Source organism: Poecilia reticulata, linkage group LG10 (genome assembly GCF_000633615.1).
Source record: "Poecilia reticulata strain Guanapo linkage group LG10, Guppy_female_1.0+MT, whole genome shotgun sequence".
NCBI classification, from domain to species: Eukaryota; Metazoa; Chordata; class Actinopteri; order Cyprinodontiformes; family Poeciliidae; genus Poecilia; species Poecilia reticulata.
Genome location: NC_024340.1, coordinates 5,525,476 through 5,552,586, shown reverse-complemented (window position 1 = coordinate 5,552,586; position 27,111 = coordinate 5,525,476). Strand labels below are relative to the sequence as shown.

Sequence of the window (27,111 nt, the reverse complement as noted above, 5' to 3'; positions counted from 1 at the left end):
TTAAGAGTTCAGAACATCACATGTAATAAAAAATACAATACGAAATCTCACCCTACACTTGTTTCGGCATTAAGAAAACGACAGGCCGCTTTCTGTAAGAAACAAACAAAGCAACTGGCCTCGCTCCACGTGCTATTTATAAAAGATTTCTTACCGTGAGTTCGGTCTTGTTGGACCGCCGCGGTGTCATCTGTTGTTTTCCGCCGGAACATTGCTTAATATCAAAACGATACTGAAAAGGTAACTCCGTGAAATAGGACTTTTTCCACCATTTCACACAACGCACGGGCATTTTCGTTCGTGTTGGGTGTAGCAGTTAGCACTCGTTACCACCAGTGCAAATCTTCCTCTGGAGTTTAATGGCGGCTGCTTGACCGACTATGAAAGCGCATTACTGCCACCAACTGGACTGGAGTGTTAAATGAAAGTTGACAGAAAAAAATAAATTCTAAAAGTTATTTTTTCAAAAGTTACGTGACAGTATATCTTATTTTTATTATAATTAATTGCTAAAATGTTTTTAGATGTATATATGTTTATTTACTCAATTCTACTTTGAGTTGTCTCCTTTTTAGTTTATACAGAATATGATTCATAAGCCGTGAGTTTTATTTAGTGCTTAACTAACAAAACTTTAAAAAAAGAATACAAATGTTTATACTCGATCAGAAGGTATCACATACGTTCAACCATGTTGTTCTTCAATTTAAACTCGAGAGTTAAGCAACTGAATACTGAAAAATCTGTAGTTTCTTAAGTCCTGTATTGTGATGTGGAATGACCGCTACCACTCCAGTATAGCATGACTCTGGGTCTTTAAAGCAGTCAGTGAACATTAACATCAGTTTGAATATTATTCACAAAAATACTTTATGTACAATGAACCACTCTGGAACATGTTTTTTATTATTATTTTTGATTAAGTTGTGCAATTCCTGCCATCACAAGATAAATCTTCAGATAGGAGGAAAGTCAAAGTAAGATCACATTTCACAAAAGTCTATTGTATGTAATCATGCATACGGTATTCTTCTTTTATATCAATTCAACCGAAACTAAGTTTTTCAGTGCTCCTAACACACATGTAATATATATTTTAATGGATAAGATAGATTGTTTTAATATTCTTTCTCCAAACATACTTCTTTATGGTAAACAGAAGGTAAAAAAGGGTTAGCTAAAAAATGAATGAGTCAAAAGGCGGTGCTCAACAGTTGATTTGCATTTGCATGGCTCTCAGCAACTTCATTTAAATACAAAAACCTCTGCTAGGCACAAGGGGATGGGGGTGATAGGGGAACATGGACACACAGCGTTTTTGACCATTTTTGGCAGTGTTCGACTCTGACAAAAGCCTCTTGCCGAAAGCCCTCAATCTCCATGCGCACGGCAGAACAAGGTGTCAATAGCTGTCGAAAATCCCATTTTTCGTCCTGTGTATGTTGTTCAATGTTCTAACATGCATGGAGAAATATGAAAGCCAACTTAAATGTGGCTTAATAGCTAACATTAGAGGAACCACAACAAAAGTGGGTGTCTGCCATCTTAAAACAACTTCAAATTTAAAAACAGTCAAAGCAGTTTATCCAAAGGCTAACAAGTGAAATTTTAACCTGCTGGAATTGCTAATTATTTATTTAAAAACAAAATGTAGGTAGGAGGCTGTGCACCACCAATTATCTTCCTGTGAGAAACACGCACTGAGAATGGAAGATAGAAAGAATTTCTTGTTGGTGTATCTGATATAAAAGTAAACCAATGCAAGAAAGAACGTAAGAGGTTTATCTGAGTGCTACTTTATGACAGTCTAGCCTTATGTTTTGAACAGAACCTCATTCAAATTCAGGCTGTAGATATCAGGAAAATGTGGGACATAAAATAATATTGGTGAATATTATGATGATGATAATGTATCTTTCGATAAGTTAGCTAAATGCTAATTTGTGCTTTGGGTTCACAGCAAAGCAACATCACAGACAACCGGTACTCGTATTTAACGCCTGGAAAATAAAATAAAATTCAGTGTTTCCATGTCAACAAGGTTTTAGTGAAAAGTAACTTTAGTTCTGCTCTGCTGTTGAAACACATTAGATTTTTTTAACGACTTTACCAGATTTTTTTTTATAACCTTCTAAACTTTTTATGCTCCATTAAACAAAGGGTAAAACATATATTAGGTACAGAAAACCTTTCTTTAAGATATGCATAATGATTGCAATATATTGCGTAGCGCTGTTCTAAATATTCTGAATTTTTCCTTTAAGACCAAAAGTGCACAACATATTATAAACCAGCGTCAGAGCTAATGCTTGGGTCACCATCTTACACAAACATGCTGCCTTTCAGCACTCAGACGTCTTTTTTTTTTTGATAAATGGAGGAAATGGACTTTCCTTCCAGCTAATCCCCACATGTCCAGGGAGCTGCTGGCTTCGACTCATCCAGGCAGATGTCCCCCCATTCGGAGCTGGGAGCTTGAGACAACAGGCATGCGAGTGGAAATGAATGAGGCACATCTCGGGAGAGCAGAAACAGGCGGAGAGTGAATCATGGAAAGCTCCGCGGGCCGGACAGAGCGGCGTTTTGGGTCGGCTCGTCCWGGCCCACGTTCCCACCGGCTCCCCTCCACTCGTTACTCAACTTTTATTAAATCAGAAGAGGGAGGGCAGAGTGGAGGAGGAGGGTGCTGTTTCATTCTTGTCCCTGTTTTCTTCCCCCCCCAACCCTCTCGTCCTCTGCTATCTGTTCAACACTTGAGAATGTCATGAAACGGGAGCCCAGCCTCAGACGGTTAATGCAGACAACATTAATTTCCTGCTGTTCATTCCAGTCGGAAACAAAAGTCTCAGAAAAAAAAAAAAAGGAGGGCTTTACTCCCCGCATTAAACTGGGCGTGTGTCCACTCCACCTTTCTGACTCAGCTTGTAAATCTATTTCCAGATTTCCCTGCTTTAAAAAAAAAAAAAAAAAAAAATCCCAGCTGGGTATTTTAAATGTGTCTGGCAGGAGCGTTAGGACTCTGCTGAACACACTCACAGTCCTTACAGTGAAATATGCAGCAAATTGTCGTAGTCCTCAGAAACAGAAAGAGTGGAAAGTTTCGCTCCGGCTCGGTTCGGATCAAAGGGCCGCGTGAGAGCAGAGGGTTAACATTTGTAATATATCTGGTATGACAGCAATTTTCAGTGTGTTTTGTGAGGCTAAACAAATGAAAATCTTGACTTATGTCTGTGAATGTGGCTGATTGTGCGTTCGGGGTTTAATCGTTTAAGAAGTCCCCTCTTCCTGCACAAGCCTCTGGTTGCTAAATCAGATTAAGCCTCTTTAAGACAATCTCTTTTTGTCTGCTGCTTGTCTGCTTTGCACGTTATCGCTGTGGCGTCCAGAATCACGTGTTGCTAAGAGACCCTTTGTGTCGGCGTCAGCAGACGGTCGCCGGGCGTCCCACGGTCACACCTCCTGGAAGACAGGAGGCGCTCTGATGGGTAACAGGACGCAACTCTGAAATTTTTGCATATTTTGTCACTTTACAGTCGGAAACTTCGATATTTTTTTACGTAACGAAGTAACAAGATTGTTAAGTGGAAGGAAGTTTTTTTTTGTTTGTTTTTTTTTTAACAAATCTGCAATGAGTTACAAGAAAATTTATAAAAACAAGTCATTTTTGAGGATAACAACCACAATGCTAACAAGATTCACATAAATTCACATAAACAGCACAGGTGGGCAGACCAATCCAAAAATATCGATAATATTGATATAGAGCAGGTATCAATATAGGAGGGATAAAACTGATACCATTTGAAAATTGATTTCATTTCTATATTGTAGTTTTTCAACCCTAACTCAAAAAAGATTTCGTTTTGATTTGCTCTCAAATTATCTGTTTTTTCGCACTTTTTTGGACGGCATGCACAGCTAGCACTCCAGATATGCCACCATCCATATCATGCTGTGGGGATGCATTTTTTTCTCCTGAAGAAGAAAGTAAGAGTTAATTGTAAGATGGGGGAGCTCAAAATAGTTTAAGATTTCTTAATTATCTGTATTGTTGCTGTGTTTGTAATTTGTTTTGTGACAACAGGCCTCTCTTGTAAATGAGATCTCGAATCTCAATTTGTAAAAATGAAGGTTAAAAAAAAGAAGCATAAAATCCATCAAGATGTTGCTACAAGAGATGAAAACGGGTGTCAACAGATGCTTTCCAGTCAAACCGAACGAGAGGAACGAGCGACAATATTCAGCCTTTTGATTCGCAAAGGTGGCAGAGACCGAACACCGCAGGTCTTGCAGCTGCGATTGTAGGCAAAGTTTGCGGTTGAACACGAAAGCGTTGGCCGCTTTTTATTTAAACATCTTAAAACCACGGATGATTTTTTTTCCTTCCACCTCAATTACGCACTTTGTGTCGGTTTATTACATACAAAAACAAAAAAAAAAATCCTAATTAAACATCCTGAAGTTTGCGGTTGTGACAAAATGTGGAAAAGTTTAATAGTTTTGGGAGAGACTGTAAAAAGCAGGGTGGAGTGACTCTGCGCTCGCACAAGCTTCACCGGGTCATCTGCGAAAACCGCCAGCCGCTGTAGTCATCCATCTCGCCTAATGATGGATAAAAACCCGAGAATAACAAAAGAGAGGAGATGAAAAGAGAAATGAGGGAAAGAACAGCTAAAAACTACAACAAAAAAAAAAAACACATGGAGGTTAGGTGGGGGGTCGGACGGGATGTGAAGCGGTGAACATGTGGGGGAATGATAAAGTCGAGGAGCGCAGGTCGGGGAGAGGCGCCTCAACTGAGCCGTGGCCCCCCCGGGAGAGCGCTGCCATCCCAAACAAAAGGCAGAGCAGGAACACAGGAGGTCTCTGACCCTCGCAGAGAGACCCTCTCGTGACCCAGAAGAGACAGGAAACAGGAAGTGAGCCCCCTGACCTCTGCAGGGGAGGGATCCTGTTGTACGGCAACGTGTGGCTGTGCCCGGCGATAACAGGCCCGGGTCGTGCGGATTAAATCGGACGGGCAACAGGAAGACTCGGCTGTTTGTATTCCTTCAGCTTGACGGCTGAATGAGAAGAAGAAAAAAAAACATCTACTGGCAAAGAGCAGAATTAGATAAGAGATGATAAGACCTCAGCTGTGATTCCTGGGACGTAACGTCAACCTTTAGAAGACACTCAGGTTCTGCAGGTTTCACTTTAAAAGCCTTCACTTTTTAAGATCATTATGAATGAAATTTAAGACCTGTGTCAAAACAAAAGAAAAAGGAAATGCACAGAAGTCAATGCATATTTCATATACTAGTGCCAAGCTTTCTTTTCACCCAAAATGGATGAAACATCAAACGGGTTGGCAACAGAAAAGAACCAGTGACAAAGACAAACATTGTACTAGTGATAATTTACACTTTCCAATGATAGGCACAGAAGAATTAGCTAGCTAGCTAGGTTTATTGGCAGCTAGTTAGCGGTAGCTGCAACCGCCTCGAGTCAGAATGGAATGAAGATGTCTGCGCATGTCTCAAACTTTTGCCTGACAAAAAGCTCCCACAAGAAAAATAAACTACATACAATATACGAGATGAACCAGTTCTGCTAAAACAAAATCTGACCTGTGATAAATGTATTTCATGTCAACTTACATATTTTTAATGAATGTTTAACACATTTTAAGGTCTTATTTTACATTCATAAATTTAAAATGTTTTAAGGAGGCTGTGCCAGACTTTATAAAGGGCTTATAAGGGCAATAGCCCAGGGCCCGAATTTTTGAGGGTCTCTAAAGGCAGATAATCTGTGAAAACAAAATTAAGCTCCTTCACCTCCTCGCAGTGCTTCTATTTCTGTTTGAAGAAATGCACCGTTCCTGGTCAAAAACAACCAATCAGAGCCAGAGGAGGGTCTTAGCGCTGTCAATCAAGCTCATATACGCTGGTCAATTTGCTAATGGTGGCAAAACAGCTCAACGTTACAGGAGAATAGGCTATTCCCCACACTAACTAGTGTTAGCATTCTTAGCATGTTTGGTTGTAGTGAGCTAGCCGTAGTGTAACAGCATGAAAGATGGAGCTTGTAAGCAGAGGATGACTGACTACGCTAAGACCCTGATTGGTCGTTTCTGACTGAATTGTGGGAGAAGGCAGAGGAGTTTGATTTTTTTCGCACATTATAAAGTCACGACATAATAATTTGACCAAACATATCATGAAAAAACTTTTTTTTTTCATAAAAGTTATAAACGGCAGCTTTGTAACTCTAATGCAAATTAGAAAATTCTTCTTCTAATTCGCATTAGAAGAAGCAGAGAGATTGATGGTGGAGGGGGGATGAGGAGAACGGGTGAAACAGAGGTATGGAGGTTAGGAGGAGTGGATGGCAGCGGTAGAAGGGATGGTTGGGCCTCATTAGCAAGCAGACTAATTGGAAGGAAAAGGGCCCTCACATGCTCTGTCTGCCCTCCCAGTCAGCAGGGGAGGAAGCCAGGAAGAGAGGGCTCTGGGAGTGCACAGGAGGTGGGGGGGAGAGGCTGCTGCAAGTTAGATTTCTAGAGTCAAGGAACCATAACCCGGCAGAAAACAAAGACAGTGTGCTTCGGTGTGACGGTGTGGCCGCCCCGCGGCTCCTCGCAGGTTTACACCAGGTGTCACACTTCATTTAAACAACCCTCATGGCTTATTCCTGCTCACAAACATGGCAGCATTACAACCCCGCTTCTTCCACCCCCACACCTGCCCACCCACCCTGCTCTGCATCCTGAGCAGCCATACTTCACTTCACACACATAAAACCAAACCGAGCCAGAGAACCGAGGCCCTTAGGGTGTGTGTGTGTATGTATTAAATGACGCTTCAAAAACCCCTCGGTAAATAACATCAAACAAAGATGAGGCTCTTTGGCGGCGTCAGAAAGAGAGCGTTTACAGGACAGCAGGTCTGGTCTGACACCTTTTGCGTAGTCAAGTGGGTGACGCTGCACGCATGAGGGGAGTGTTTTTGGTTTGCATGCGCATGTCCGGGATCACAGAAAGCGAGGTTGCGTGAAGGAATTTTGCGGCGCTCGGGATTTGGTTTATTTTCCATCCCCGGATTCCTGTCCTCTATACCTGCAGGATTTTCCCAGGTTCTGGCTTCAATTAGGCTGGGAAGCCGCTAGCGCAGGGTGGGAGAGTGTCGGGAGTGGGTGGAGGGGCTGGAGGTGAGGGGTGAGGGGGCGACAGCGCTGGAGTCTGTCACACACAACTCAGCACAGCTGTGGAGATGGAAAGGGAGGTGTCAAACATTCAGAGAGGGAATGATGGAGGTCAAAACTAAGAAAAAAATCACAGCTTCAAATTTAAATATGACCAGTTTGAAAGTAAAGACGATCTAATAATCAACACTTTCAAGAGTCACATTAAAACCAAACTGCAATGTATTTAAATATAAAATTGACATCGTGTTATAATCTTATTCCCTCATCAAAAACATACCTAAAGTGTTGCTTTGATTCCTTAGTACTTAGTAAATCCGTGAATCTCCCAGCTCCTTCAGACTAGCGGCAGCAACAGTTGGCAAACACCTGTTGGATGTGTGCATCAGCTGAGCTCATATCACTTGATAATTATGTGCTATTGGAAGGTTATCTGAATACCAACTATAAAGTCTTAAAAATGTAAAGATAAAAAAAAAATTTAATAAGCAATGCTAAACCTGGTGGGGGAACAAGTAAAGCCTGGTGGCCCGCCAGGCTTATAATACACTGGGGGAAAACCCTGTTTAAAATGGCACTATGTCTGGAAAACACACAATACTGCCCCTTTAAGATGAAAAGAAAGTGGAATGAAAGAAAAATAATGCATGATTTTCATGTATTTATTCTTTTTTTTCCAAATAAAATAAAATAAAATTGTGTCCTTCGTTTACTTTCACCGTTTCTTTGCTTCAATAGTGTCAAATAAAATTCACTTTTGACACTAAAGTTGGTTTCATTCTTCACAAAATAAAACCAACTAGACTGGACTTTGAGCAGTTCTAGCACATGAACAGGCTTCGATCTAAACCATTCCCTCGTTTCTCTCTCTATATATACTTAGAGGTCTCCAGCCTTTTAACAGGTTTTTTACCAGGATTATCTGTACTTCAACATGAGTACTGCCACCCCTTTATTTCATCGTGGGAAATAAAGGGGTGGCAGTACTCTAAACCCGTTGATTACCTCTGACCTGAAAACAGCCAATCAAAAAGATCAATGGGTATCAATATGATTACTGTTTCCGTATTATTCCTCATGCAGCTCTACGAGGAACATCAAACCAAAAAGAAGAGTCTGCTCGAATAATCCCACGAGGTCCTACCATCCAAATGGCAAACTCATCTGACAAACGAAGCGCTCTGTAATCAAAAGCCAATCACATAATTGGCCTATTTTGCCACTAGCTCCAACATCTCCTGCCAGATTAGTTACTCAGAAGAGAAACCCGATACCCTGGGAAGTTAAACAGATGTTTTCAGGGGGAGGAAGGAAAGAAAAGAGAGAAAATAAACCAATCCCACCAGAACAAGAAGGCATCTTCCAAATAAAAATCTTCTAATTTAGGCAAACTGTGTGCAGAAATTCACTCGGCCCCAAAAAATCTGAGTCTGGTTTGCTTTATGGGAAGAGAGAGAGAGAGAGAGAGAGAGAGAGAGAGAGAGAGAGAGAGAGAGAGAGAGAGAGAGAGAGGTTCGCCAGCGTGGCAACAGAGTTATCTTCAAACTGACATGAGGAGGCGAGTTAAACGACGCCCGTCTTTATCTGCTTCAGCTTGCCGTGTGTACAGGGTACCGACACACGGACGTGGACCTCGCATGGGAATCTGTTGCACAGATTCCTGCGGCCGTGTGGGAGACAGCGACTCGCAGCACGAAGAGAGCGCTCTGTTTAAAGATTCCTGGAGAAGAGGAGGCATTTAAACAAAGCCGAGAGCCGGCTCTCCTCTCCCATTTAGAAATGTTGCCGGCTCTCTTGGCCGAGGCTCAGTCATGACATCAACCGCCTTGGGCGTGAGAAAACAGTGTTTTACAAGCCGAGGCGACCGGCTCAGAGTGCTCTCTCTCTCTTCCCTCTTGGTGTTAAGTTTAGCTTCGCTCAGGCACAAAGGCAAAGGGGTCCGCCTGCCAAACCATAGCTGCCTCTGTCGATTGCCTTATCAACATCGACCACAGTTGGGTAGAAACTGGTTACTCATTTACATTTACTTGAGTAACTTTTTTTTTTTTCAAAGATTTTTTTATTTTATGACTATTTTTACTAAGTTGTACTTTTTACTTTTACTTGGGTAATTTTGTTATGAAGTATCGCCACTTTTACTTGAGTAAAATGTCTGTATTCTCGACTCACTGAATGCAACCAAGAATTCACCAGGCATAGAAACACACGTTTGCCTGATTTTGTTATTTTTTTGTTACTTATATAAATTATTGTCATTTTGGTCCTTAAAATACCAAAGTTTCCACGTAAGTTTATATTTTGGTCAGTCCGATTATGTAAGTTTTAAATATTAAATCATCGGTAGTCTGATCAGTACCTTCAGCAGACTTTTTTCCAAATCATTTTCTTACTCGTATTTGAGTAATTTATTCAACGTCTATATTTTATCTCTACTTGAATAAAAATATGTTTAAATCTAACTACTCTTACTTGAACACAGTTTTTGGGTACACTGCCCACCACTGACACCAACAATGTGAGAAATGACACATTTCCGTCACTGTGTTTCGTTCCAGCCGTCGTCATGGAGCATTTACGACAGAAAAAACGAAACACCAAAACTTGGAGGGACGTTGATTCTGGCCCCTTCTTGCTCCCGCCTTCAGTGTTTGAGTGTGCAGTCCCTGGATTTTTAAAAAGCACAGCCTGACATGCTGTGGTCTGGGGCTAATTTGAAGTTTAAAAGTGGGTCAGCGCAAGCTGGAAGAACCACTGATTATGCTCAGTGTTTCAGCCAAAAGGAAGAATATTGCTCATTCGAACGGAAAGCGCTTGCAGGATGAATGAGTCTCAGAAGAGCCCTAAATGTCGGCATGTGGGTGACCCAAGCCCTGAATGCATCGCCCGGTGACAACGCCTCAAAAAAGTGTTTAGACCCTTTGAGTTCTGTCCACATTTCATCACGTTTAAACAACAGATTTTAATGTTTGAATTGCAATGCGCAAGGCGAAGTGTTGTGTCCGTTTGCATTCAGGCCTGTTTGTGCAGCAATATTTTTTTTTGCAAGACCATGTCATGGCACAAACTTTAAAAGAGAATTTTTTGCAACTTTGACCGCAACCTTTTGCAAAATGAGCAATTTTTGGCTGCAACAATCACAAAAACAACATCTCAACGTCCTGCAGCATACAGTCAGAAATATATTGTCCAGATCAAACCATAGTCGTGTGTTAAAAATGACCTARTCAAAGTCCAAGCCAACAATCGATTTAGAATCAGCAAAAAATTCAAGAATTGGCATAAGAAAAAAAAAATGCAATGCTAATGGAAACACAGCCCAAAAGAGAATAATTTTCTTCCCAATTTACAATAATAATGCAGATAATGTTGCTCGAACATTATCTGCATTATTTCAGAAGAGAAAAGTAAATTGAAGTGTGTGGCTGTAAAATGGCAAAAGGTGAAAAGTTTTACAGGGTGCAAATAGTTCTGTGGGTGGCTGCTTGCGCTCCAAACGCAGCCAGAACCAGGAGAGTCCACGAGATCAGCTGGTAAACACCGAGCTGCTCTGCTTCCAGGAATATTACACATTATCTAACTTCTGGCCTGCCTTCATACACCTTGCAAAAACCCCCCCAAAAAAACAGGACATGAAAGTAATTATCTGTGCGCTGAGGGCTGCTCTCTCACATCAGATGGTTAATTAGTCTGTTCCCTTTCAGCCGTGCCTCATCCAGAGCCGCTGGCCTTTCAACTGGGCGGGAGGCGGAGGAGGCCTTATAAAACTGCTTTTAACTAAACAACATCACTTTCCCTGGTGCCTGCCGAGGATGTTTACAATACGCAAGCCGAGAGCCGACAGGGCCATGAAATACCGAGGACAGTCAATAAACACTTAGCGGGATTAGAACGGTTTCGCCTCGCTGGTGACGAGTGACATCATATTTTCCCTTCAACAGACTCGGTGGCGAATATGAGAGGAAGTTTGCAAAGCTCTGCAGAAGTGAACCACTGCTCTTTTTTTTTACAAACCCCATCCCCATTTTAATGATGATGGCGGGGAGCTGAGACCCATCAGACCGGGTTCACGTTAAACAGTTGTCTGCCTCAGGGTCTCTAAGGGCTCCAGGTGTAAGAAAAAGAAGAAGACTGAATCAGCAGGGGAAACTTCTGTTAGTGTGCAGTGTGAAGATCCATCAGGAAACTCAAGGTGAAGGAACCTTGCCATTAAAATAATGTTACTTGAAAATGGTCTCAAGACAACAGTATTATCGTTTATCTCGACAACTTCCAGGTCAATTTATCGTACAGCAAACCCTGTTATAGTGAAAGGCCTATAAATAACATAATCACATGATATAAAGCTCAAAAGACTCGATTTCACACAAACTGCCACTTTAACAGCTGGAACTCTTAGCAGCACTAGCTAGCTAGCTAACTGTTTGTCACGTGAATTAAGGAGCGTAATTTAATTGACCAAAACCAGCCAGCTTTACAGTGTTGGTCCAGTTTTCGACTATGAGTTTAGTGTTATGGGCCTAAAAGAGCAGAAATCCCCCAATCTGTGTTATCAGATGGTAAAACTAAAACATGCTAGCTTCATTAGATGCCAAAGGACTTGTTGAATTCAGCCTAACAACCTTAAAAAAAAGATACAGGAAAAAGATGACCTACTGTATATGCTGGACTTAATTTGATTCAGGACTGCAGCACAATAAAGCAAGGCATGCAAGACCAGCATAATGATGATTGGTTTGTAAAAAAAAAAAAAAAAGTTATCTGACTTTTGCAAAAATGAAAAAAAGAAAAAAAAAAAGAAACAACACAGCTAGAAGCCAAACAGCCTCGCTGCACATAAAATACTCAATCAAGCGAAGCAGCGATTCGTCTGTCAGATGTTCATCCAGCGCACTGAAGTGAAGATCTGATGAGAGGCTGGAGCTGAGAAAGAAACACTGAATTACTTCACTTTATAGTCATCAGATATGACTGTAAAAGCTCCCATGTGGATATAAAACCTACAGAAATATCAGGAGGTCATGGAAACACCAATCAGAGCCCTCCATAAATGTCAGCATGCGCGACACGTCACCCCATCGGCACGAGCCAATTAGAGAACAGAACAAGGTTACAGAGGGAGCACTTGATTTGAATGAGTCCATGTGTTTAAGGTATTTTGTGAATGGCTGTAGGAAGTAGAGCTCAGCCGTTGTACCAAACTACCTCTCTCTCTCTTTCTCTCTCTCGCTTTTTCCCCTATCAAACCTCCACAGGAGCCAATCAGAAACCTGAGCTTCCCCAGTAAATGTAACGGCGCAGGGACGAGAGCTGGTCCCTGGAAGCGCAGGACGACGATTCCAGCAGAGTGTGTCCAGGGTTTTATGACTAAACGGTGACTGCCTGATGTTTTGCTGTCACTCTCTCTATAAAAATGAAGTTTTATATGTCATGAAATAGAAAATCAGCAAGAGAAGTAACATGTCCCACTTTCATGTTCAGGTGCGTTTCTGTTACAAATGTTCGCAAAACTTTGTAGATATGTCGTTAACATAAAAAAAAACTATTTTGCAATTGCTTCCATTAAAGGGGCGGTATTATCAGTTTTCCAGCCTCATAGTGCCATTTTATAGCACAATTAAGCAACTAAATTACTTTCAGTTGTCATAAAAATGCTACATATATATCAAATATGACTTAAAAGAAAGTTGACTTTGTAATCTAATGATGTGATATTCTGCCTCCGTCTCTTTAAGAAACTCCTGCTCTTTCAGGAGGTCATCACCCCCTGAGGAGGAGCTTCGTCCTCGAAGGCGGCGTTAGGTCCACCCTGGCGTTTTGCACAGCTAAATGGTTATGGAGATTAAAGGATTCCTCAAACGTGAATGAAAGAATCAAAGCAACACACCAGGTATGTTTTAGACAAGGGACTAACATTATAACACGATGTAAAGCTCAAAAAGATTAATTTTACACAACACTTCCTCTTGTTTTATTCATTTCTTGCTCTGTAATGTTACTTTGTGGTTTTATCTCTCTATTAATGTGCTTTAAAATCAAGCTGCTGAAGGGACTACAGATGGAAATATCCAACCTGGCTATAATTTCATGTATTTACTTGTAAATGTTTATTAATACATAACGTCCCATTTAAAAAACAAAAAACCTTGAAGATAGTTTGAGATAAAGACATGATGGAAGAAAACCTGGTAGAAGCTGCATAACACTTGAGGTTTTCTCCTTCCAGCAGAAAACCAGAGCTACAGCGGAACAGCTTACAGCAAAGCATATTCATGTTAGAATGGCCCAGTCAAAGTTCAGACCAGCAATTTATTTAGCAACCTTCAGAAATCTACAATGGTAAACACACAGAGCTATAACTGCATCTAAAGATGATCCTGCTGAGCATTAACTCAAGAACGCTCTACATAAGTAGAAAAAAAGCCACTTTTTGTAAGAGTTGTAGAAATAAAAAAAACACTTCTCAATTATGCACTACTCTGTGTTGGTGAATCGCAATAATTCACAATAAAACTCACTGATGTTGTTGGTGAGAAAGCGTTAAAAAGTTAAAAATGAGTGTGATTGCCTTTGTGAGGCACTGCAGCTGCGCTTTATTATGAAGCTCTTCTCACAATTTACACCCTGCTCTTGCCTTTCCGAACGGCCTCTCTGACACGGCGACGAGGAACAGGAAGACTTACAGTACTTCAGATGTGCGTCTGATCCGCAGAGCCCTGGGCTGTTTGGCTTGGCTCTACGGTTTGGGATCTGTTCCTGGTATTAGAGGACGTTTCTCAGGTGGAAGTTTTGAAAACTAGCCTGGGGCTTAAGGGGCCAAAGCCCTTCCAGAGCCAGATCTGCAACAGATATGTACGGAGGCCCGTTTGAAGGTGGCTGGGAGGAGAGTCTGCCGTATATCGATGGAGTAAAACAGCAAGAGCAAATGAGAAATGAAACACATTGTGATGCTTTCGTTGAGAGTCCCTGGCTGTCAGTCAGGGACTCTCGGGGAGGCGACGGGGTTCCTCAGATCTGGCAGAAAGGGGGCAAAGGGAGTGTAATCCATCGAGACGTGGGTCTGCTGCGCTAACAAAGCGCATGCATGTGAAGGTGGAAGAGTGCAGGTAGCCGGCTGGGTGTGTTGACAGCTACAAGTGGCAAGACGCTGGCAGCTCCGGCTGATCTGCGGGACTGATACATCGATCTAAACAGGCAGTTTGATCTGGCAGCAATCTCTAGGCTCAGGCGGCGAAATCCAGAGGTTTCCATCAGACGAGCAGGGCTGCAACTAACAATTATTTTAGTTGTCAATTATCCTACAGATTTTTCCAGTGACTAATTTGCCAATTAATCTAACAATCAATCATCTAAGAAATCTGAACGTTATGCAATTTTTAAAAAAACCTTTTCAATGTTTCTTTTTGACGATATTAGAAATACATTAAAAGATGTAAATAAACAAAAAAGTATTCCCTTTTTAACTAACTAAACATTTTGTTTCCTAAAATGCAACAACATAGCATAGCCCTTGGTTCATGCTTGCTCATTTGAAGCAAAGGATGAATCTCCAGCTAAAATATTTCTCACATCGTCAAGTGAAAAGTTCAGCTCTTTCTGCCTGACTTAGCGTCAAACAGTGTAGGTCTGAGTGAGCTTCATTATGTTGGTCATGTTTTATATTAACCGATTTAAAAGGTGCTTAACTCTCCCTTGGTCTTAAGAGACACCGGGGTCCATTCGAGTTTACCCTGTGCGCGGTCCGGCAGGGTCGGACCGATGCCGCGTGTGCTTTCTTTGTGTCGTTTCGGGAACTGACGGTATGACTGGACAGTCACCCCGCCGTTGTCCGACTGTGACATTTGCCGTGCTCCTCTTTGGCGTCGCGCTAAAGACTATATGGGGGTTAATGGATTTTTTTTTTTTTTAAAACAGATTTTGCACTGCGTGAAGCTAAAATTGCTACCTGAGTTCTGTGTACAACATATTTACAGACAAAAGTTTTTTTTCTCCATCTTGAATGCAAAGTGTTTGTATTTTTTGGGCAGTTTTGGCTCAATAACTGCTATGAGTGTGTTTTTCTTTCAATAATCTGCCTTCTTTTGGGAGTCTACATGCTCCAGTTAATGATTAATCCATTACTAAATTAGTTGACAAGAACTTCAATAATCGATTAATCGATTCAGTCCTTGAAAACAGGCCAAGAAGCAAATTTGAAAAAACTTTGGTGAGTATAGATTTTGACGTAGATGAGCTGAAGTGGAACTCATCTCTTTGTTTCAGGAGAAGAGATACGCAGAAACACGTTGTGTAAAGGAAAGTTCAGAAATTCCTGGTGCCAAAGCACGTTTGGTGCAAACAGAAACCGAAGCGCTGGACCCTGCAGCTCACCTGGTTGATGTGTTTCAGTTTGTCAATGATCTGGCTGATGACCGGCTCCGGCTGCTTGTTGCTCTTAGACTCCGAGGCGGGATGAAGCCGTTTCTGGCTGGGCCCGGCAAACCTGAAAGAAAAAGCAAACAAACAAGAAAAAACTATAAGTGTCGCTGAATCTTTCCTTTTCTCTGTAATCTGTACTTGCAAAAATCACAGCGAGCGCCGCCACGTCACCCCAAGTACGGTGTTTATCACCATCTAGTGTCGGGAAAATTGATGACAGGTCTGAGACGTTTCCTTCCAGAAACATGAAAAGTCAATTTGTAACTGAGCTCTGACTGAATGGAGAGCTGAGCCCTCAGTGGAAGAAACATTTCTAAAGTTAGAAACCGTGTTTTCCAGGATTTAATGTCTTAAAATAGATTTTGTGGTAGATAACAAAAAAAACACCCAATGGAATCCAAATGGGATTTTCTGGACAAGGTTGAACATAAATCTGCATCAGGCTCCGCGCGTAATGGGTCTTAAGCTTCTAATAAGTGGATTTACACACGCAGTTTATGCACATATTTTGTCGAGATGAGGCAAAAAAAATTTTTAATCCTCACACAGTTTCAGTCATTATGCAAAGTTGAGTTGGAGATTAATTTTATGCATATTAACTTTCCACTTAACGTTGCTTTAATCATCCGTGTCGATGCAACAACTTCAGGAAAGATGTGTTTCTGTGCTGCTGCTGCAGCTTGGAGGGTGAATTTAGCTGCAAGCAGCCAACAGGCGAGTGCCTACAAGCCTCCATGTGTACCTTAGGAAGAGCTGCTCTGTTGACTCGTGTGTGTGTGTGTGTATGTGTGTGTGCGTGTGTGTATGCGTGTGTGTGTGTTATCAAGAGGAGGAGGAGCTGCTGTGTCTAAAAGGCGTGTCCTCTCCCCCCAGACTTTCATGCCGAGACTTTCCTGAACATGTTTACTGAGTTCATTCGGCGCCATGATTAACCCGTTCCCAGCTCTCAGGTTAGCTACTGCTTCAAGGTACGACCAGATCTGATGTTGTGATAAAGTGTCAAAAAGCGACGCAGCGGACTGAGGAGTGCAAAGTGGTGTCATCCCCGAGGATTCAATGATTCTGTGTTGGTGCCATGCAGACGCAGCTACACATTTACCAAAACAGATAAAACAAGTATGAAACAGGTTTATTTTTTTATTGTCACTTTTATCACAATAGTACCAGGAAATATTATGTTTACTTAACAAGACTTTGTTAAATAGTGCTTTAGTTTGTGTGTTCATCTCTTTCACATTTTATTACTTTACGTTTATCTTCTGCAAAAACTATAGGGTAGTGTGTTCAATTAATACCAGGAAAAATATGTTTCTCCAGCATTAATACAGAGAGTGGAGCTAGCATATTTTAGTCAGCATTGAGCTTTTTAAATCGGGATTAGTCCATAGATTTGGAAACAAATGACATTTGAGGTGCTGCAAGGCAACACGTTTATTTTTTTATTTTTTTTATTTTTTGCAGAATACGTTGTTTTTGTGATCAGACTTAAACTGAAACACAAATGTGGTTGTTTGCAACCTAAACCCAGATCTGGTTGGAGATGAAGTATCATTCTCTGCAGTAATGATTAAAACATGAAGGTCTAACTCAAATCTGGACTTTTTTTTTCTTCAGAAAAAAAAAAAAACTCAAAAATCCTTGAGATAAAAATATATGAAGGCATGTGTGTGTATGTGTGAGGTCATCCTCTGCTCTCATGTCTGTGACTCTGACCTGACTGCTCGCCCTCACACACAACACACGCGCGCACACACTTCTCTCCTGACGTCTGCGCTCATCACTCTTTCCCTCTGTACGCAAAGTCAGACTTTTCATTAAACTCGAATTATGTTCCCCTAGTTATTTATTCTCCTTATTAGCCATGATCTCATCCTCTCTCAGCTCCTAATTGTCACATTAATAATGGAAAGATGTGATCAATTAGTCAGAGAGGAGAAAGAGAAAATATGGGTCGAGGAGGGAGAGGATGAGGGGGGGGGGGGGAGATGGAGTGAGAAGGGGAGCCGAGGCAGGTTAGCGTTTCATGTGATAAATGCCACTCAGATAATTTTACCACAGGATCATTTAACACGCATCGCCGCATTTCCCCCTTTTCTCTCTGTTTGTTATCCAATCTCTGTGTTGCAGCCTCCCGAGCTGATCAGATGGGTAAACTCCTGCGATAAGCTAATCTAATCACACCCCAATTACCGCACTATTAGGCCCAGTCTGACGGGGACCAGTGCCTCCCACACCGGCACAAAAAGACGAGGAGGAAATGGGAGTCCAGGTAATGGAGTGCGGAGTCTGACACGTTCATATCACCTGATGGATCACGCCTCCACCCGGTCCCAATACGGGCAGGCAGGCGCGCAGGTCACGGTGCGCTAACGCTGCGGCTGCTACTGCCGATGAAAGAGGAAACCAGTTTTATCTGGAAGGGTCGGTAATTGAAACTCAACAGCAGCTTTATTAGTTTTCTGGTTGTTATAAAGGAGCTAATGTGGTCAGCACCGGTTCAGTGGTGACCTCACGCAGAACGGGTTTTGATTATGTGAGTGTGTAGGAGTGTTTCATCGCAAGTAATCAGAGCTCAGCTTTCATGGTCGCATATGCAGGCTCACACTGCAACTGTGAGGAAACAGCGTTATGGAAAATATGTTCAACATTCTACCTTAGCCTTTTACATGTTACATGTTGTTCATAGCTACATTTCTGAAAACAATGGTTGTCGACTCCCTTAATTTGGCTTTGCATGAAGGTTTAACAAACATGTTTAGGATTTTTATGACTTTTTAAAGAGCACTATGAATGAAATGTAACAACCGTATCACAAAATGCTCAAGAGAAATAGCCATAACTGCTTTTTTTTCCTTTATTTAAATTTATTTATACACAGATTGAATGTAGCGTTCAACCAACTGGTGTTAAATTTGCACTTAAACGGTGACAGTCGCAAAAAAGATAGATAGATAGCTTTTCTCCTCCCTCTGTTTTCACAGAAAGAACCAGAACCAATGGTTTCTGCCAATATAGCTGCTAATACACCTGCCAGTTAACAATTTTATTTAAAATGGGACAATGTACAACATTAAACCACATGAGGAGAAATGTACTGTACAGTACATTTGGGTACAAATGCTAATTTCCACCTGTAGTGCTCATGTGAAAATTAGTTAGCAAGCCTAACCCCAGCTAGCTAGCTAGCTAGGGTATTTTAGCACCTGGTTAGCTTCAACCTCATCATAGTAGCAGCTCTGATAAATAACTTACTTTAAAGGTTTAGTAATAAAAAAGATAAACTTACAAGTCTTTCAACGACAAAAAAAACAAGCATGGAAAAGGAAGAATCCATCGCTGATGTTAGGAGTTTAAGTACTGAGGCAGGGCCACTAAGTGACAAAAGAGGCAGAAACACTAATCAGCGGTGGTACAGCTGTGATAGCAGAGAGACTGAAAATAATCTAAGAAATTTAAATTCAAGTAAAAAAGCAAAAAGGTAGACCAAGAAACTAAATATAAAATGAAATAATATGGCAACATTTTAGAACCAATATTAAACACGGAGAAGTGAATATGGCAAGACCTCTACAACATAATTAACCCAAACAAGACGATCAAACACAAACAATAACCAATAACTTATGGTACTAATTTCCCAAAGAATGTGAAATTAGTACCATAGTAGACAGAGATAAGGATAAAAACCACCAATAAGTGGATGAGGACAACATGAACTGAGATATTTAACACCGATTATTACAGATTTCTAAAAACAAGGTTTGTGTATTCCTTCCCTGTCCTCTGGACACGTAACAAATGGCTTGTCTGTATTTTTTTTTCTAATTTAGCTGAAATTAGGAAAAGCAAATGTAACTGAAAGTTTTGCTTTCTGTTACATTTGCTTGTAACAGAAAGCAAATGTATTGATACTTTACTGTGCTAAAGTATCAATAATTAAGAGCTCAATGTTGGTTTATTTTTTAAGTTTAAACATCTGAATTTTTTTTTCAATTAACATTACGGCTCCATATTTTAGCTCCATACTGGAGCTCTTATCACCCCTTGTGATTTTCCGGCGTCATTAGATCCAAAGCAGGGATGGAAGCCGGATTCTGCATCGCATCTCTCTCATGCCTATCAGCGAGGCGCTCTTTGATGTGGAGCAAAGTGATGCTCCTCTGATCTCGGTTCCAGGTGGGGTGGTAAACACACGCCTGATTTAAAAAGAAAAAAAAAAAGCGCCTCATTTAGCTCCAAACGCTGCTCTTACAGCATGTCGGAGGCGTTCGGCAGTCGACCTCTCCGGAGCTCACCCCTTTCCCTTCCTCCCCGCTTCTTCTAAATTTAACAGCGTGAGACAATACCCCCGGTCTGGGTTTCTGGAGAAGGTCCTGAGAGGGAGGGGATAATGAACGACGATCCGGAATAGATTGAAAACGAATCCCGGCTATATTTGCAGGCGGAATGTCCTCGCAGGTGACACGGGAGAATTGCTTGCTGCAGGACATTGTAATCTCTCCATCATTTTGTCTCCTTTCCTGTCTCCCTGCCACCCTGCTATCGCGCTGTTTGGTCCAGCTTGTAATCATCCCCTCAGGACAGCTTCGCCCTCCTCTCGCCAAAATGTCTCCTTCACAGGCTGATGTCAGCTTTATGGAAAGATAAAAGAAGTTTGAGCAAAGATCGGAAATTAATCTCTGGAAGGCGAGAGGAAAAATATTAACCCGCAGGGGTCTAGTATCTCAAATTTGTTAAAAGAGTCGTAATTAACAAAACAAGCGAGGAAGAAACAGATGTGTGTATCTGCTCAGGCTAAAAGCAAGCAATATGTAACTGTTCCCCCCCCCCCCAATATCTGTTAATCACTTTGTTGTGAATCTAAGACCGATAAGCTGTGTAAAAATCGAACTCGTCTGGCTTTTCCCAGTGCTACTACAGAAATAGCTCAGTCAGAAACAACCAATCAGAGTCAAGAGGAGGGTCTTAGCGCTGTCAATCAAGCTTCTGTGAGCACGGCTCACACCCTTCCCTTACGCTGCAGCTTCTTCCAGGCAGCACCTGTTACTAATGCTAAGGCTAGTTAGCATAGTGGTGGATGAACAGTTTTCCTGTAACAGTAAGTTGCTTCTCCGCCATTTGCACATTTAGCAGCGCGTACACAAGGTTGATAGACAGCGCTAAGACTAGGGTTGCTGACTGTCCTGTATTTTTAGCCAAGTTGAAGTGTGCTGTACGGTACGCTCTTTCACCCGTATTTTTATTGTCGTCTGTACTTTGTATTTACAAACACTAGATGGCACTCCTCCCCTTACTCAACATGATAAAAAAAGTAATGTGGAAGTAGAAAGCGAGACTCTGGAGGAGAAGAGGAACACCTAAATATTCTTGCTTGGGTAGGTGTAACTTCAATGTTGGGGAAATCAGAAATATTGTTGGATGACGTAACAAGTGACTTACTTGAACCATATTTTGGAGGTGCTAAGTTGACAACTTAGCATAGTCCCTCCTCCTGCCTCTGATTGGTTGATTTTGATCAGGAGCCGTGCATTTTTTTAAGGTTGTTATAGTAGCTCAGGGAGGAGGTGGAGGCCTAGACTTTTTCTTTCACAGATTATCTGTCTTGTACCATACCGTCACAACGTGGTGACAGTTTTAATATGCAAAAAACTGATACAAAAAAAAGAATAAATAAAAGTCACATTCTGCAGCTTTAATGGGGAAAAATGTGCAACTGGAGCCAAACAACAGGGAGCGAGTGAAAAAGCGCTCAAAGCAATCACAGTTCTGCAGGGTGCAGGAGATGTGCTGGAGGCGGGAGGCAGAACAGCGGAAACAGCAGTTAACTGCGCGAGGAGAAGGGGACAGCACGCCTGACATTTATAACATCCCATAGAGCCAAAGTCAAGATTTACACTCACACTCAGCTGGAGGAGAAGGAGAGGGGAGGAGGAAGCCCTTCAGCTCGGGGAAAACTTACCCTTCAAGTCACCTACGCGCTCCGAGACGTGAAATCAACCCGCCAGATCGAGGATCTGCTCGAGAGCCGATATGCTTTAAAGGCATCGGGCGCCGTGGATTTCCCAGCAGATGCGCTCGGAAATAAATGCCATTATTAATCCGTACCTGTCTGTCATCTCCTGCCCGTTCCAGCAGAGGGAGTTGTTCGCCGCGGTGGGCTCCCGACTGCACAGCGCCTCCCCGAGGCCGCTGTAGAAGGAGCTGAAGCTTTTCAGGTTGGTGATGAACTCCCTGAGGTGAAACGGAGAGAGAGAGAGACAAAGAATAAAACTGTCACAGAGGAAGAGATAAAGAGAGAGAATTCAGCTTAATAAGTTGATTAGATTCACCCCGACGCCCCCCCATGAGACGCAGAGATTAAAAGGGGCCAGAATAGGCGGTTGTCTCTGCTCCTTAATTGACATTAATCTGACCATTGGGAGACTGAAGCCTGCAGTCCTGCTGGGCAATTACGGCGCTCAGCTGGGGTCTCGAGTGGAGAAAGAAAGAGTGTTACAAGGAACCTGGTGAGACTGTGAGCAGCCTTTAAGTTTCCACACTATGGAAGCTCTGTGCATTTTAGTGCATTTTACATTAGAGATCAAAAAACAGCAGGGCATCACTGGCAATTTAAATCAAAATGATACATGGCTTTAAAGATTTCTATTTAAAAATCTGTTATCCTGAAAAAATAAAATAAAATCTTAAGAGTGTGGCATGCTTTTTATTTTCAGACATTACTCTGATCCCCCAACATCAGCAAATCCATCTGTGTAAATTATTTTCTTGTTGAAAGAAAACACAACATTCCCAAAAAAGACAGGATCGTAACATACAAAATATTTAAAGTGCAAACAAAAATTTTAAGTACCTTCGTAAGATGGCATCCTTAACACAAATAAAATCGTGTCCTGAGGAAAGGTCAAAGTTCAAAAAAGAAATTCTATATTGGTCATTCCATCTGATATAACTGAGAAAATTCGTAACATTTCAAAATGTTTTTTGCCAAAAAAAAAACAAACTGTAAAACGTTACAATTTTACAGGTCCGGCTTTCTAGAGACGTTGTGAAACAGGAAGTTACATTAGAAGGGGTCTCAGAGGATTGGCCACAATTCAGCAGGGTTGCTGTGATTGGTCAGAAAAGAAGCAAACCTAGAAAATGTTACAGCGATCGGTCAGATTTGTGAAAAAGTTGCGATGAATGGTGAAAATTGCAAGTTTGTGGAAAATATTTCAATGATCAGTGAATTTGCATTAATACTTGCGATCGCAACATCACTACTTTCTGGAGGGACTGATTAATCGATGAAAGACAGCTGATCAGAGTTAATGAGAAGGGAGATAAATCCTTACTTCACATTAAAGAGCTACTTTGTGTTGGTTTGTCTCACAAACTCCCATTCAACTCTGACAAAATATAAAACAATACAAAATGGACAAATTCTTCCGACCATTTAAAGTATATGAAATAAAATACTAATAAATCCTGAAATTATTAGATTTTTAGCAAATTTATTTAGAGCACAACCAGAAAATTCATCTTCCAGTTCTTTGGTGTCCCGCCCCTTTCTTCTAACGCCACTCTGGGCAACTGCCCGTAAGAAAAAACCCGTCACTGTTTCCAGTGATTTCCTCACCTGCGGAGTCCAGCCAGCGTCTCATCGGAGTCTGAGGGCTGAGCGTCCCGGGTCGCAGCCGCAGCAGGAGGCTGATGGAGAGGCGGGGCCTCCACGGAGCGGGAGGCTCGCTTCGTAGCGTGTCCACAAATGCCGCTCACCTGCAGAGTAGAGAGGAGGAGAAACCGACACTGAGTGAGCGAATTAACTCCCCTCCTCCCCCCTCCAACTTCAACCTGTTTATTTCATCTCCTATAAGAAGGGATGCTTTAGAAAACAAGAACCTGTCAGCAGCCAAACCGGCGGCGCTTCTTCTTCTTTTTTTTTTTTCCCCCACTGAGCCCCTCTGCAAATTGTCATCTGTTTTCTGTGTTTATTTTTGGTAAGGATGAAAGCAGTTGGGGTGAAGTTGAGGGGGTTTGGGGGGTATTGGATTTGCATAACAAACAATTCACTGGATCCTCTGCCAGCCGCCTTCTTCAAATTTGTAATCATAACTCTCCAAAAAAAACAAAAAAAACACAATATGAACAGGAAGCTGAGGCCTCCGGTTCGTCCTGTCTGTCCGCGCGCCGCGGCTGCCATTGTGTCGTCCACGTGGAATGACATTACAATAACAAATAAGGAGTCCCTCTCTGTCTCCCGGAGATAATGGAGCTGGCACATTCTTTTCAGGTGCAATAAAAATGCAAATGGCTGCTAATGTTTAGCTTGTGATTTAATGATTTGGTGGATCCTTAATTTCCCCCGGGGATGCCGGCCGAGGCTTAATTCTGCCATGTAATGTTAACAGCTAATTGTGCCCGGCTTCCCTTAAAGCAAGCTGCCTGGAGAGACTGCAGCTGAATACCAATCGGTCCGGACGAAGCAGCACCGTAAGTCTTCATTTGGTTGTAGCAAAGGGCCACAAGCTCTCTCACACACACAAAATCGTGTTTTAATGACTTGTGGGGACTTTACATTGATTTCCATTCATTCTCAATAGCCCAACCCTTACATACCACTAACCATCACATACCAAACCCCCTAACCCTAAAACAGCAATTCCCCTCATGGAGGCCAAGAAAATGTCCCCACAAAGAGCAATGGTCCCCACAATCCACAATGTAGACAGAGATAGGTCCCCACGAGGATATAAAAACCAGGCTCTCACACACACATACACAAACGTATGGACATGGTCGTGCGCAAAGACATACATGTTTTACAGCTTAAACAAAAATCCTTTCATCTATTATTCACTTGAGTAATGCACCTGAACCCATTAACATGACACAGTGCTACATCATACACACTCACACACACACACACACTTTACTTAAGCATTTTTATTCAACAAATGCTGACACGCTAAAGCGCTTATTGTCAAGAACACAGATTTATCAGGGTTAATCTATTCAGAGCTGCCACAGCACACACACACACATGCACGCACACTCTGCCCTAACAAACACCAGGTCGTCACCATGGCGACTTCCCTTCACCTCAGAGCTGACATTAACCGTAACGAGGAACCCTGAAAGCAGATTCTGCCCCGTTTGGATGGATCCGCGGTGCCCGTGAGGCCGACTTGTTCTGACAACATCAGGGTTTACGGCGAGACGAGACGAGCGAGCGTATTGTGCGGCGATACATGCGGTATGTTGCCAGGAGTATTACGATATCACTCCAGAATCTGTGTGTTACAATCACTTGAATGTTTGAAAATTGAGCAGCTACGCATTCAAACTGCTTCCACAGACATCGGTGACCATCTGCAAAGCTTAGAGTGACAGAACAGGACTGGGCGAAATTCAATAAAATCTTGCATGTTTAGTTTATTGTTGAGCAGATTAAAAAATTTTTTTATATATTTTTATGCAATTAATGTAAAATTTCGATTCAACTAAAGTGCTTTCCACATGATGATTGTGGTCCTTCTGGTAAAAAGTTCATATAACGTCCCCAGGCGCAACGCAGAGTTTCTTTTTTTTTCCCGACAATATAAAATAAGAAATAAAATAGTTTTTTTTCTCACTAGGTAAGTTTTTTTTTTAATCTTCTTTATCCAAAGGGTCATGCAGCTCTAAGCTAATCATATTAGTAGAATGGAAGGTAAAAATGTCTCTATGGATTGCAAAGAGTCTGTTCTAGAGTGACGCATCACGTCTCCAATAAACAAGTCTGGGTTTGGCAGCTACTAACAAAAGGCTACTTTCCTGACTGCAAGAGTAAAGTTTGGTGGAGGGATATTCAGATGTGGTGTTGCTGCCCCCTTAGTCCTGGTGACAAGATGTCTTGACGCAGCAGCAAACACGCTCATATATTTTATTTCATTTCATGCTCCCAACTTTGGGAGCGGCTCTTTGTAGTTGCTAGATGACTGTACACCAGAGCAAATAGCAAAGTCCATGAGGACACGGATGAGCAATTTTGATGTGAGAGGACTTGACTGGTCCTCAACCTGACAGAGCACCTCTGGGATGAATTAGAGCAGGCACAGCGAGCTAGGGCTTCTTTCCCAACGCTCTTCTGGAAAATCAGTCAAATATTGCCATAAACACAGCTTCAGACTTCACGGACAGCCTTCCCAGGACAGCAGAACTGTTATAGCTGCAAAGGATATTGGACTAACTCCATGTTGAAGCCTTGTGCATTAAAAGGTGCATTGATTGTGCCACTTCATGGCACAATCAAGTAGCTATGTTATCTCCAGTTGTCATAAAAATGTTATATATATATATATATATATGTTTTCTGAACCATCTGAATGACCTGCCCTAGTTCAGTCTTGGTGTTCAGAGTGCATGGGGGTCATAAAATAAACCATAGCAACTTATTTTCTTATTGATTCACAGCATTGATGTCCTATGCTAAAATACATCTGCCCTATGTTCCGTCTATATAAAAAATATGTTAATAATTAAACCAGAAATAGCCGTGATTGCTTTACTATGCAGCTCAGACTGCTCAATCACTTGTCATTCAGTCTGAGATGAGAGAAAATCAGACGAGATTGATGAGGGAAAAAGAGTGAAAAATGCTAATTACACATTTATGCTCATCAAACAATGCAGTGACAATATATAAAATGATCCTGCTACCAAAAAGCAGAGAAACTTTATTCACTTACCTATAAAGAATAAAGGACATCATCAGAAGTAATGACATCATGTCTCTGTTTTTAGCTAAATAATCACTCCTTTAGAGCAAACCAAACTATTCTTATACGTCAGACTTATCTAAATAACAAATCCCAATTTAACTACAGAGCCACAATTTATCAGTATTAACATTGGTATCGATATCAGTCTTTTTTTTTAACATATTGATATCGGTCCGACAAAGTCAATATTAAAACGAATATTTAATTCCATCTTGTTGCCATTTGTTTCTGGAATGGAGGAGGTTGGTCATGTGACACTGATACTTATGCAGCGAAGGATTGTGGGTAGTTTAACTGAAGAAGAGAAGTAGTGGTGAAGGATTGTGGGCAGTGAAGGATTGTGTGAAGTCAGTGGTGTGGTCGTTTTTTTCAAGATGTCAAAAGGGCAGCAAAATATAAGCAATATATTGGTAAATATCGGTTATCCGCCATGACAGCAGTATTAATATCAAATATCAATATCAGCGCATGTTTAAAGTTCACTGTGTTTTCCAGCCACATCTTATCATAATGAAGTAATTATGTTACCTTCTGTTGTAAAAATGCCACATATAAAACGTGACATAAAAGAAATGTCACTTTGAAATTTAACACCTTGAAATTGGGTCTGTTTCTTTAAGAAGTTTCTACTCTTTCTGAGACTCCGCCTTCAGCACAGCAACATTCTTTTATTAGTGTTTACAGATGTTCATCGAAGCACTGGACTGAGAAGTAGCTCATATAAAAAGCGGAGTACCACCATGTGTTTGCTTATTTCTGCTGGCTAGCC

The 27,111-nt window shown here is 41.6% G+C and overlaps 1 protein-coding gene across 3 annotated transcripts in view; it reads right to left on the bottom strand.

Annotated features, from left to right (window-relative positions):
• Positions 1 to 1,376: 1,376 nt before the first annotated feature.
• Positions 1,377 to 27,111, bottom strand: part of gpc3 (glypican 3) — a 125,484-nt gene continuing 99,749 nt past the window's right edge. The window contains exons 4-7 of one of the 3 annotated variants that reach the window (XM_008419717.2): positions 23,219 to 23,358; positions 21,706 to 21,831; positions 15,553 to 15,664; positions 1,377 to 3,459 (exon numbers count right to left, since the gene is read on the bottom strand). In XM_008419717.2, coding sequence (XP_008417939.1) covers positions 3,451 to 3,459; positions 15,553 to 15,664; positions 21,706 to 21,831; positions 23,219 to 23,358 — 387 coding nt within the window. In that variant the 3' untranslated portion in view covers positions 1,377 to 3,450. Of the gene's footprint in view, positions 3,460 to 6,738; positions 7,246 to 14,032; positions 14,453 to 15,552; positions 15,665 to 21,705; positions 21,832 to 23,218; positions 23,359 to 27,111 lie in introns of those variants that run through there. The other 2 variants (XM_008419715.2, XM_008419714.2) reach the window with 2 other exon arrangements.